Genomic DNA, 12,220 nt, shown 5'->3' with positions numbered 1-12,220 from the left:
CCTTTATATTCTATAAAAGCACAGTCGGCGTTAGACTGAATAGTAATATGGCAGGTTCACATGCAGAATCCCGCGTTCGACCAGTCTCCGACTTCTATATTAAAATGTATGAAAGGGGTTGTAATTATTAGACTAGAATTTCACTAGATCACTAGACTAGACTGCAGACACTTTCTGAGATTAGTGAATAGCCATATTTTTTGAAGGATTAGGATAAAAACAAATTTAGTGCTTCCTCAATATATTTTAAAGAACAAAACGCATTTCTTACAACTTGTAACAGTTCAATCATACCAAAATTACAATTTCGAACAATGTCTTATTTTTTGCTATATCTAATACAATCATGTCCTTACAAAATTATAGAGCAAGTTGTTACAGAACATTAACATTTACAGCTTAGAGCTTACATAAAACTCAATTCACAATTGCAGTCGATGTATTAAAATTAGATTGCACCAGCTCCACCCTGATCAAGGCTTTCATGGGAAACTAAGAGATGTGAAACCGGTTGCAAATAATTTTAATTTTAAAATAGTTGAACACAACATTTGTCCAGAGTAAAAAATGTCCATGAATGAACAGAAAGATAAACTTAATTACTAATACAATCATATTTCAAATCTTCTTAATGCTAATTAATCCTATTCTTATGCTATTTAGTCCGGAACAAGAGTTCTCAGTAGTCACTCCACTGTCCACATCACTAGTTGCAAAATTTAATGTTGAGATGAGCTTTCACAATGTTGACTTCAGGTCCGGTCTTGTCAAATGCAGCAGTATGAACTTTTAATATGAGTGAGTACCTGCAGATATAAAAATTGCATGTTAATTTCCTGTATCAGAATTCTATCAGTGAGCTTTTAATTTGAAAACAATACAAGAGTACTATCATGATATCGAAAAATAATATAAAAACCCTAGATCATAACATTATAGGTACTATAAGCAGTATAAAATAAAAACTTAAACAACATGTTCCAAACATTTTGTAAATTATTTAAAATCAAAATGTAACAAAGCACTGTAATTTCATCACCTTTGCTTTGATAACAATGCATGTAGTAGATATTGAAAAGTGAATGTGATAATTTAATTTTCACCACACCAGCTCGGAAAGGCTTACTTTGCACTTCAAAAGCTGATAGCAAAGTTGCATTTTATTCACATGTGAGGCAAAGTAATCAAATGCAAATTTTGAGTTGTTTTCTTGTTTGCTGGTAGAATTGACTTTTAAATGATGATTTTGGATGATAAATATTTAATAACATTCATTTGGATTTGATTTGATTTTGTTTGATATTTTACATTTAATATTTGCTTCGGGTTGGTGTGGTGAAAAATTTTGTGTTTCACTCGGGGGCAAATTTTGTTTAACCCTCATGCTTTGAAACCCTCGCAACACTCAAGATTCCATTTTTCGAACCGATTCAATTTTGGAATCTTTCGCTTGCTCGGGTGTCAATATTAGCACGAGCGGTTAAACAACAACTTTGCCCCCTTGTAAAACAAATAACTATAGTATGATACTTTCAAATATGCTGGCATAATCAATTGTAATTGAATGAAGTTATCTTGCCCACTAGGTATAATAAAATGAACAACTAAGTTTTCAAAATCATCTTACCTATAATTAGACGGGAGCTCCAGGTCCACCTTTCTTGCCGATGAGAGATTTGTGTATATGAGGAATGACACCACCGCCAGCAATTGTTGCTTTGATGAGACTGTCCAACTCCTCATCTCCTCTGATGGCCAGTTGCAAATGCCGGGGAGTGATACGCTTCACCTTCAGATCTTTAGAAGCATTCCCTGCCAACTCCAACACCTAAACAATAAAACATTAAAACAATGTTATCTAGATGGCTGTAAAGTAAAACTATCCTTTTGCTTTATTTTTCTACGGAAAGTACAGTTAAAGTAGTTAATCCTAAACTGTTCGTAGAAAAAAAAATACATTTAAATAGTATTAAAACATTCAAATACTGTTGCCTCACAGAACCCAAACATTTCCCGCCAAAATTGAGGAGGTTAGAATAATGACAATGTCAACAAAAAAATATACATTCTAATGTTTTGTAATTTAACCCATATGAAAACATGGTTCAAAAGGATATTATGCATGGGTTTTCTAGATAGTTCTGTGTATTATAATTACGCTTTAGCGCTAGCCGCCATATTGACAAGAGAGGCGTCGCGTAGGTTTATAGCTTACCTCGGCGGTCAAGTATTCCAGGATGGCTGCAGAATATACAGCGGCGGTGGCTCCAACACGACCATGACTCGTTGTCCTATTTTTAAGATGTCTATGAATTCTTCCAACGGGGAACTGAAATTACAAGTCATTGTAAATTCCTATTGATTCCTTGGTACAAAACGAATCGCCGCCATACTAAAGAAGATCATGCGTATTATTCAATATTGAAAAATATTTTGTCATAACGATATCACCTTTGAATTTATGCTTAAAAATCATCAAATGAATTAAGAGATATATTCAACATACCTGAAGACCAGCCCTCGCTGATCTGGATACTGCTTTCGCCTTAGCTTTACCAGAATCTTTGCCCGCTTTACCACCAGCCTAAAATTCACGAAAAAACCCATTAAATTAAGTGCTATCAAGCTGAAACTTCGCCAGTAGTTAGATAACACCATTATGCACTGAATTACACAACAAAATCACCACAAAGTCGACATATTTTCACGAAATCTTGCAAAACTCACCATTTTGAAACGTGTAACACAATCACCACAATCGAGAACAACCAACACAGGAAGGCGCCAAATCGACTAATAACGGAAAAAGAAAGATGGCAGCGCTGCCTAGCGATGCGCTCAATGTAGCCAACCACACGTAACCGGATGTGACGCATAACTCCCAAACATGTTCGTTCAGAAATGGTTATTGGTTTTTAAGAAATCTTTTTGTTTGTTAATATTTCTATAATATAATTTAATCAAAAGATTGTATGACACATTATACCGAGTGTCATTACGTGTATGATAATTGTAAAAATTATGTTATTTAAAGCTTTTTCACAATATATTAAAACATATTTATTTATGTGGGTTGGTACCCTTGCACAGCTCCGCGTTCATCGCGCGCGATTGTTTGGGTTTGGGTGGGAAATAAAATGGCGGGTGGATGGATGGAGAATTTACCTTACAAAAAAAAATACATGTGCATGGTCTAATAAAACATGGTCTTCCATTCCCAGAGTGACACGGGCCTACGTCACAATAACATTGCCACTTTATTTCAACATAACATGTTACATGGGTACATTATACCTATGGTTAATAAGTTAAAATATTTCTTTATAATTTTATAATTTTCATTTATATGTATTTTAGCTTAAATTTTACAATAACACGTCATTTTTAATTACTCGTTAGCAATATCTTCCGATTCACGAAAGAAATTTCAGACTTTCGGGTAATTCTGTTTATACTACTGGCAACACAGGATAGCGCTGTGCACATTTGACAATTCGGATCTAGATAACTTCATGCCCTGACCGTCATCCTTGTCGAACGCGTGTTAATTGTTATTTCCTTCTCGCTCAGTGTCAGCAGTCGCAGTGTTTTCCAAACTTTTCACGTCGTAAGCTTGGTAATTAATGTGCAACTGTGAATTAGTTTTTTAAACGTTTGTCTTGTATAGATAAATAAAGTTTAATTTAATACATTAGATTTGTTTTATTTTACTGTTTCTACATGAATAACTTAAAATTAATGCCGTTAAAATAATTTTCACCGTTGGTTAAAATTCTCCCACATTTCAAAGTTTGAGAACCTGTAAACAGCATGATGACGTAGGCGCGTGTCAGTTAGGTCATACGCGAATCTCGGAATGGAGTACCAGGCGGAGTATATTATTATACCATGTACATGTACATGTGCACGTTTCTGCCCAATATATATAAAAATAAAGGTGATATGAAACAAACTTAATCTCAAATATTATTAATACCCGAGTAGATGATGTTTGCAACCGAGGAAAAAGTAAGCTATTATATATAAGTAGCAGCACCTTTTTTTTTTAGATAAGGATAAAGGTCTAATATCCTCTCACCGGATGGTCACCGGCCATAACAGTAGTACCTATACCTATATATATTGGAAAATTTAATTTCATTTTCATGCTTAATTTCACTTACCTATATATTTCAATCCAGTTTATTGTACTTTTGCGACTTTTACCCGGTAAAAGTTCACACTGGAAGTTTTTTAGATTTTGTAGGTATGCAAAATCACTAATAGTATTAGACAAATTTAATAATTCTTCTTTTATAATCCTTATTCGATTACATAAATAGGTATCTACCGATAAAAGAAATAAATATAAAAATAGGTACCTACTCGCATACAATTCTAAGGAGGGGTCAGGGCTGCGTGCAGTCACGAACTTTCATTGAACTGAACAACTTGACAGGGTTCAAGCTAAATTGGGTGTTCAATACTGTCTGTATAGGTGTCCAATGTAAAGTAAACTCTAAATAGATCATAAAGTCCGTGACGATCTGACAATACCAATTGCACTATTTCCTATATGTATTTCCTAACTTCATAGACTTTAAAAACTCGGGAAGTAGGTCGCCGCCTGCAAGAAAGGGGCCTTGACCCGCACCAGGCGTGGCTCACTCCGCGATTTCGTCGTTTTGCTACAGGTAGCTAAAAGTACATCCGTTCGGCCCCAATTTTGGGGTTTGCCATAAGCCGCACGTGGCGCTGCCGCCACCTAGCGGCCATATCTGTGCTGATCGTAACAGACGCGTTTTGTTAGAGAGTGAGTCTTCTGTACCTAGTACTATTATTTATTCTGTGCCTGCACTCCGGGTTTTCCTGGTGCAAAGGCTGTCCATCGCAATTCAACTCGCTAACGCAGCGAGTGTGATGGGCACCTTTGCGCCGGGGGTAGGGCGGGGAGGCCTCTTTAAGTAGTTTTTATATTCCTTGTTTTATTTTAGATATATTTAGGGTTGTTAGTTTTAATTTAGTATTATTTAGTTTAGGGTTGTTAGTTTTAATTTAGTATCATTCATAGATATATTTAGTTTACTTAGTTCATAAGTTATTTAGTTGTCTTTTTACTGTCTTAACACCAAATACCAATAGATGTTTACCAGCAAAAAAACTCGGGACAGTTCGAACTTGGAGTTGAAAGCGTTCATTGGTTACGGTAACGTATAACCGTCTACCAGCAGGCCGTACACTTGTTTGCTACTCTTGTTCTGCGTACGTAGTTTACAAATAATACAAACAACGCAGTCGAAACAAATACTCCATGTTTGATATCCATAAGTTGCGCACACGCCAACACGATGTAGAATAAACTAGCAACTACCATATACCTACCGTGTCTTAGGGTTTTTAGCTTACAACTTAATTGTTACGGTTTTAATTTATGTGCCATAGTTTGCTATACTCACGCTATATGGGACTGAACCGAAATACCCCTGTATTATAAGATTTATAAGTATCATCTTGTGGACCATTGCAAGTGTCACAAGATGGCGCTATCATTTAAAATAATAAAAGATCGAAAAGGTGTAGAATACTCTCTGGTGTAGAGTTAGACGAAGAAAAGTCTGCAGCGATTTTGATAGCCCACGCAGAGCAAGTGTTATTTATAAGTCATAATATTATAGAAGTTTGACGTTTAAAATAACACTGCGTAGGCTATCAAAAACGCTGCAGACTTTTCTTGGTCGAACTCTAGACCATAATTATAGTCTTTAATGATTCATTACCTATATTTTGTATTTCGTGACGTATTGGCAGCGTGCATGAACTAACGGGGCAGCATAGGATCCGTCAGATTTTCGGCGGGAGGCGTAAATGTTAAGGTTAAGTCCGATGTAGCCCACAAGGTGGCAGAACCTACTGTGCACAAGAAAAGAAAACGTACGAGAACGGTAGATTGTAGGGTAGCACTTGCTTTGGCAATGTACATGTTTATGTTTCCGATTCCGTCCACAAGATGGCTGACCCTCCAACGCGCACGGTCCCTAAGTCCCTATATATCTTGTAAGTGACTTTGATCTCATTTCATTACAGGAGTTAGCAACTTTTTTTTGCGTCAAGTCGTTGTTGTGGTAAAAAAAATCAAGAAAAAATAATTCGGTCCTCTTATGTGTCCTTATGTGGGGCGACCCTGGGCGACCTACTCAATGGTATGGACCTTTTTGGAGAGCTATTAGTGGCTTTCCATCAGAGAAGGGTCCTCATGCTTCATGTGCAATAAGGACCATTTTCTATCAGAATCTATTGGAATTTCAGATAAAAAGGTCCTTATTGCACTGGGTCCTTATGATTTAGTTTGTGATGGAAGGCATTAATTGAAAGCCTAAGCGTGTCATAAAATATGGATTATGGGATACTAACTTGTTCAAAATAATAATGAAGATCGCTATTTGACTTACTTACTTAAAGTCGAACCAAGATAATTCTGCAGCGAATTTGATAGCACAGAGCGTAGAAGTGTTATTTTAAACGTCAAATGTCTATGAAATTATCACATACCAGCATATGAAATTATTACTTCCACGCTCTTTGCTATCAAACTCGCTGCAGTCTTATCTTGGCCCGACTCTATCTACTTGAAGAGGGTAGGTAGAATAAAACACAGTTTGTAGTTTTAAGTTTATTAATAAAAAAATCTTAACCTTTTTTGGTTGTGGCATCACAGTACATTAATTGTATTACAAAATAAAGACAATGTTGTCGAGTATTCTTAAAATGAACTGTACAGTAACCTAGGGTACTTCAAGAGCTATGAACTAAGGTTAGTGCTGATTAGCAATGCATTGAGGTTAAGTTTCCAAAGTTTTGATAACTTTTCTATGGAAAGTTTCATCATGTCAACGTGATCACGATGTCTAGTTTCCATAAAGTATCTTCTTCATCTTGCTCTGTGTTCTTTATGTCCTCATGGTTTAAACCATAGATTGTATTGCTATCTTTTGTTAATTGTTTTGCTCTATAACGGCACTAACAAAACTTGGCGTTTAACTTTGATTTGGAATCTTCTAAAAACTTTCATAAGTGTTTAAAAATGTTGTTCACCCATGTCCATTGCTTTTGAGGTTATAACTTAGTTAAGTATGGCAGTGTTGCGTTTGCGGCTGCGCGGCTTACGCGTCCTCGACGCTCTCGCCGTCGCCGATGAACTCGTCGCAGCGGTCTTCCAGCTCCGTCTGCAAGTTAATGGCAGAAAACAATTAATTATTTGTGGAAAAAATGTTAATAGAGGCTTTTATGTCTATTGTACTTTCAACTGTACATCTGTGTATTGTACATCTTATTGAGCGTCTCCTTGCAATCTATACCTAGTGCTTTTATCATTTGACATTCAGAAGATTGCGGGTCACTTCTGGATGAGATTAGCTCAGGACCGGGACAAGTCGAAGAGAGGCCTATACTCAGCAGTGGGTGCATAAAGTCTGAGATGATGATGATGAGTGCTTAGCCTATTGTTGTAGTGGTGATGGCTCCTTTCATTACGAAAGTTCGCTAACCCTTTGAACGCGACGCCTATTGAATCTTGCCGGAATACATGAAGGTTGATATTGGGCTGCAGCCACGCGCGTCACAAGACGTCTTTGCCGGTGAGAGGGTTAATAATTAATAAATAAATAGTTACCGTTCTTCGTTCGGGCACTTTCTCACTGGTCAAGGCATGCAGCGGTGGGGGCGTTCGTGGAAAACACAGTCGAGAGAGTTAATAAAGAGGAAGGTTACCTCGTCCAGCTCGAGGCACTTGCCCCACTCGGCGAGGGTGATGCGGTGGTCGCGGTCCGCGTCGCACAGCTCCAGGAAGGGCGCGATGCAGTGCTCCAGGGCCATCAGCGGAGCCCGGATTGGGAAGAGCTCGTGTTTAGACACGAATCTGTGAAATAATCCAGGATAAAATTTTGTGAAATTTAGAGACCCTTGAGGAGTTTGGCCACTGCGCTCGCATTCTTTTTGAACGGTAGTAAAAACGGCACGTGTAATACTAGTTAAATGCCTATGGACATCATTCCAGAGAGTTAAAGAATCAACTAAATAACATTTACCAAAAAATAATCAACTTCACAAAACCATGCTATGAGTTTAAGGTCTTCACCAGCAGTTTCACTGCACCAAATGTCGCTTTGAACAGAAGTTATACCTAATATTCTTGTCATCAATAACCAATGAGTCTTTGTTGAATCGCAGTGCAATTTTATACATCTTGTTTACTGTGTCACCTATCATTGTCATGGGCGTCAAGGTCACACCACTTCCAGATAGCATAGTATGGTCCATCTCCAAAGTTCGCAATGCTCGATCAGGTCGCACGTATTGAACAGCTATACACAGTAAAGGGCAATACATATTTGTATGATAGTAGTTACCTGTCATTGTCATGGGCGTCAAGGTCACACCAGTTCCAGATAGCAGCGTTAGTTCATCTCCTAGTAAGGTTGGCTTCGGCCTCGCGTTCCATGCGTTGGAAGTGCGCAGATAGTACGCGACGCTCAGCCAGGTCGCACATGTTGAACAGATATTTACAGTGTAGGGCAAGTTATGCTTGTTACCTGTCATTGTCATGGGCGTCAAGGTCACACCACTTCCAGATAGCAGCATTAGTCCATCTCCTAGTAAGGTTGGCTTCGGCCTCGCGCTCCATACGCTGGAAGTGCGCAGAAAGTTCGCGACGCTCGGCGAGGTCGCGCATGATGTTGAAGAGCCAGTCACGCATGCGACGGGGGAAGTCGGCCATCTCGCTTTCAGTGCATTCCTGTAATACAGAAGGCATATTTTGTAATAATGAATAGACACGAGGCAACACTAAGGGCCAGTTGCACCAACCATAGTTAACAGAGTGATCAACGTCACGCAGCAGAGATCTATGAAACTTCCCATACAATAAATATTTAGCGAACGCTTTAACGATGACAGATGGTTTGGTGCAACCGACCCTAAATGTGTCAATTAACCTCCATAACTTTTTATCGTCATTAGTCTCGACTCTCGTATCGGTTAAGAAGTCCTTTTCAAAACGTGCGCATTATCAGTGTTTTTGGGCACTTTAATCACCCAGATGTATTCCTACTATTGTCCTTGTACCTTAAAGAAGCAGAACTCAAGTTTAAGCACTATAAGAGCTATACAGATCTGAAACAGCTGAAAAAACTTACAGGCATCTCGCGGCACTCGCCGTAGTACTCGATCTGTAGATGGTGGAACTCGGGGCCTTTGCAGGCCTCTGAGCCGTCGAGACAGAGGCAGCGTTGCTGGTAGACCTCGCAGTCGGAGGGCCAGGTCTCGTTGTGGTTGGTGCACACCTTTGAACATACCATAATAATTAGTAAGAAGGAAAGATGAAGGGCTCTCTATAATAAGAGAGGCGATGGGCTAAAGCCGATAGAGGCTAAAACATATGTTTTAAACTTCATCCAATGTGACCTTACCTTGCGGCGCAGGTCGGTCTCGTCAGGGCACTCCTTGATGCAGTTGCACACGGCCTCGCCGTGTTCATCAATTTCGCAAACACGACCAGCGCTGCAGTGGACCTTTAGGCACGGATCGGCACCTGCAGAAAATAAAATCATAAGCATCAATTGGAAACACAGGGTAGTAACTACTTATTTAGGTTTTCTTGAAGGTTGCTTACATTTACAATACAAGAAAACAAAACCTTTACCAAAAAAAGAACCGATATCTCAACAGTAGCCATCATGTCTTCATTAGCCGAGAGGAAATGTACGGTACTAGTAGTACTAGTGTGATTGTGATTTGAAGAGCTTCCTCGATTTCTTGGAGAACGAATTGAGAAGGAAATTGTAAGCCGGTAAAAAGACTTACCATCGGGGAATACATCATTGATGTCGGCTCCAATCTCGTTTAGACGCTTACGCTGTGCTTCCTGCGAAAATGTATCATTATTTTATTTAACACATATGCATTTGAACTAGCTTCTGTCCTAATTGGGACTTCGTCTGTATACCTCTAAATTCTCTAAAACAGTTGAAGATTATGTCAAAACAAACTTCTTCATGTCTGTGCGATGTCTGTCAAACCAAACTATTACTAGGCATCGGAACTGTTTTATACGTATTAGACTAAGTATATAATATACCCTACTTCGCTTCAGCAATAATTTACTAGATAATAATTATTACAAATACGGAAATAGGTACCTAAAGACTATCGCAATCATAATTATGCCAGCACATCATTTATTTACGAGAAACAGTAGTGCGTTGCGTAATAGCATCAGTCAACAAACTCTGGAGACAGAGGCGTTACTGTTCTTCTAAAAATAACTTAATAGTTATTCAAACATCTTATATTATTTAAAAATTACAAAAAGCAAAAATATTTCATAGCATATTCGTATAGTTAAAGTGGAGGTGGAAGGGACGTCTTCCTTGTCCTCGGCATCACCACGATGTTCCAATGCCCTTGTAAGAGTATTGTGTCTCTGTCTATCATACCTGGTACCGCCTCTCGTCCTCCCTCTCTATCATGCCCATCTCGAGATGATCAGCCTCGGCGTCTTCCCTGTCCTCGGCGTCACCGCGGTGCTCCTCCCGCGTTGGTGCGACGGTGGTGGTGGTCGTCGTGCGGAGACGCTTGTGACGTCTACGGTGTTTCTGTGGAAAAACGGATAAAATTTAAAAAAATCGTTTCATTTCGTGGCTTTTTTACTGGGTTTTAAAACATGTATATTCGCCCAGGCTAACAGTACCCCTAGTGTAAATTTCATTAGATAGCGTGATGAACGCGTTTGCGTAAAGTGTCATTTTCATTTTACTCATACGGGATTATGATGGGTTTCCGCAACGTCCCGCTTGACGCGCTGTTCTAAATCCCATACAAAACATAGACATAATTTTAACTCCTCAAACGTGAACGCTCGTCACGCTATCGAATGAAAGCCGGCCGCGGCCTAGCCAAGGTTACAATCGCTATCGCTTCGACAACGAAACGCTTTGTGTCTCTCTATCACTCTTCCATATTAGTGCGACAGTGACAGTTGCGTTTAGATCGCTACGGAGCGTAGAGTCAGACCAAGAATAGTCTGCAGCGGATTTGATAGCTCACGCAGTGAAAGTGTTACTTTAAACGTCAAACTTCTATGAAATTATGACGTATAAATGACACTTGCACTGCGTGGGCTATCAAGTGCGCTGCAGACTTTTTTGGTCCGACTCTAAGCGATTGGCATTTTGGGTACACGGCCAGATGAGATAAAACCTCCATTTCAAAATACAACCCACAGTTTTGAACACCGTCGTAGAGTAATAGCTTGCTTATCGGTGTCCTATTTTTTCGGATATTTGATTAGAGAATGTGCAGTGCAGGATTGCACTTTTTCAATGCATCTTCAAATCAAAGCAACAACTAAAGCCGGGTACTCATTAGCGAGCTGTAACCGTAACCGTTGCATGTACTGTAACCAAAGTAAAGTAAAGTAAGTAAAGTAAATTTTTATTTGTAGAACACAGGTGATACAGGTCTTAAGTAAAAATAGTTGAATACAGAGCTCTGTATTTTGCCTATTGGCGTACAAATGTTACAAAACTTAAAAACTATGGTGACTCTATGATATTAATAAATTCTTACAATTAGATTAGCATATTATCAGAAGCAAAACAATTAACACTCAAGGTATTATTTATACATCATATGTATTAAAGATATAACATATAAAATTTATAATTCAAAACGCACAAACATTAAGTAAACAAAATAATAAGTACAAATTAAATCATTACATAGACTGGACAAGTTATAATTGGGTGTTTTAAGTATCGGCAAGAAAATCATTTACTGAGTAATAGCATTTATTTATTAGATATGATTTTAATTGTATTTTGAATTGATCAGTTGGCAAGGACTTTATATTATTTGGGATACTATTAATAATTTTTGGGGCCATACCCAATATACTTTTGCCCAAGAAAGCTGTGTTGTGTTGACTATTGCAGATGTTGTTATGATATTGTATACGTACCCTGCGTTGTTGAGATACCATTTTGAACAGTTGCGGATTTGTTTTTATAAAAAAAACATAGTGTGTACGTGGTTCGCAAACCTGCTGCGAGCGGTACGCGAGCGGCTCGCAGCGATCCGACGTCTACAACGTACTCATTTCTGAACCCGTAACGTTGCACGTAACTGTAACCGTTACTGTTACCAAAAACATAGTGTATACGTGGTTCGCAAACCTGCTGCGAGCGGT

General features: G+C 38.6%; 2 protein-coding genes across 2 annotated transcripts in view; both read right to left on the bottom strand.

Moving 5' to 3' along the window:
* Positions 1–224: 224 nt before the first annotated feature.
* On the bottom strand, positions 225–2,878 carry LOC134806141 (histone H2A.V). Its single transcript, XM_063779424.1, has 5 exons — positions 2,728–2,878; positions 2,507–2,584; positions 2,216–2,329; positions 1,628–1,828; positions 225–806 (listed from the first exon to the last, which is right to left on the bottom strand). The coding sequence occupies exons 1-4, from the start codon at positions 2,728–2,730 to the stop codon at positions 1,634–1,636; spliced, it is 390 nt and encodes a 129-aa protein (XP_063635494.1). The 5' UTR covers positions 2,731–2,878; the 3' UTR covers positions 225–806; positions 1,628–1,633.
* Positions 2,879–6,634: 3,756 nt separating this feature from the next.
* The window catches only part of LOC134806165 (SPARC), a 34,328-nt gene continuing 28,742 nt past the window's right edge, over positions 6,635–12,220 (bottom strand). The window contains exons 3-9 of the mRNA XM_063779455.1: positions 10,470–10,628; positions 9,838–9,898; positions 9,444–9,565; positions 9,171–9,317; positions 8,568–8,770; positions 7,747–7,894; positions 6,635–7,202 (exon numbers count right to left, since the gene is read on the bottom strand). Of these exons, the coding sequence (XP_063635525.1) occupies positions 7,140–7,202; positions 7,747–7,894; positions 8,568–8,770; positions 9,171–9,317; positions 9,444–9,565; positions 9,838–9,898; positions 10,470–10,628 (903 nt within the window). The 3' untranslated portion in view covers positions 6,635–7,139. The remainder of the gene's footprint in view (positions 7,203–7,746; positions 7,895–8,567; positions 8,771–9,170; positions 9,318–9,443; positions 9,566–9,837; positions 9,899–10,469; positions 10,629–12,220) is intronic.

The sequence above is a fragment of the Cydia splendana genome, chromosome 2 (genome assembly GCF_910591565.1).
Source record: "Cydia splendana chromosome 2, ilCydSple1.2, whole genome shotgun sequence".
NCBI lineage: Eukaryota > Metazoa > Arthropoda > Insecta > Lepidoptera > Tortricidae > Cydia > Cydia splendana.
This window is presented reverse-complemented; position numbering and strand designations above follow the sequence as displayed.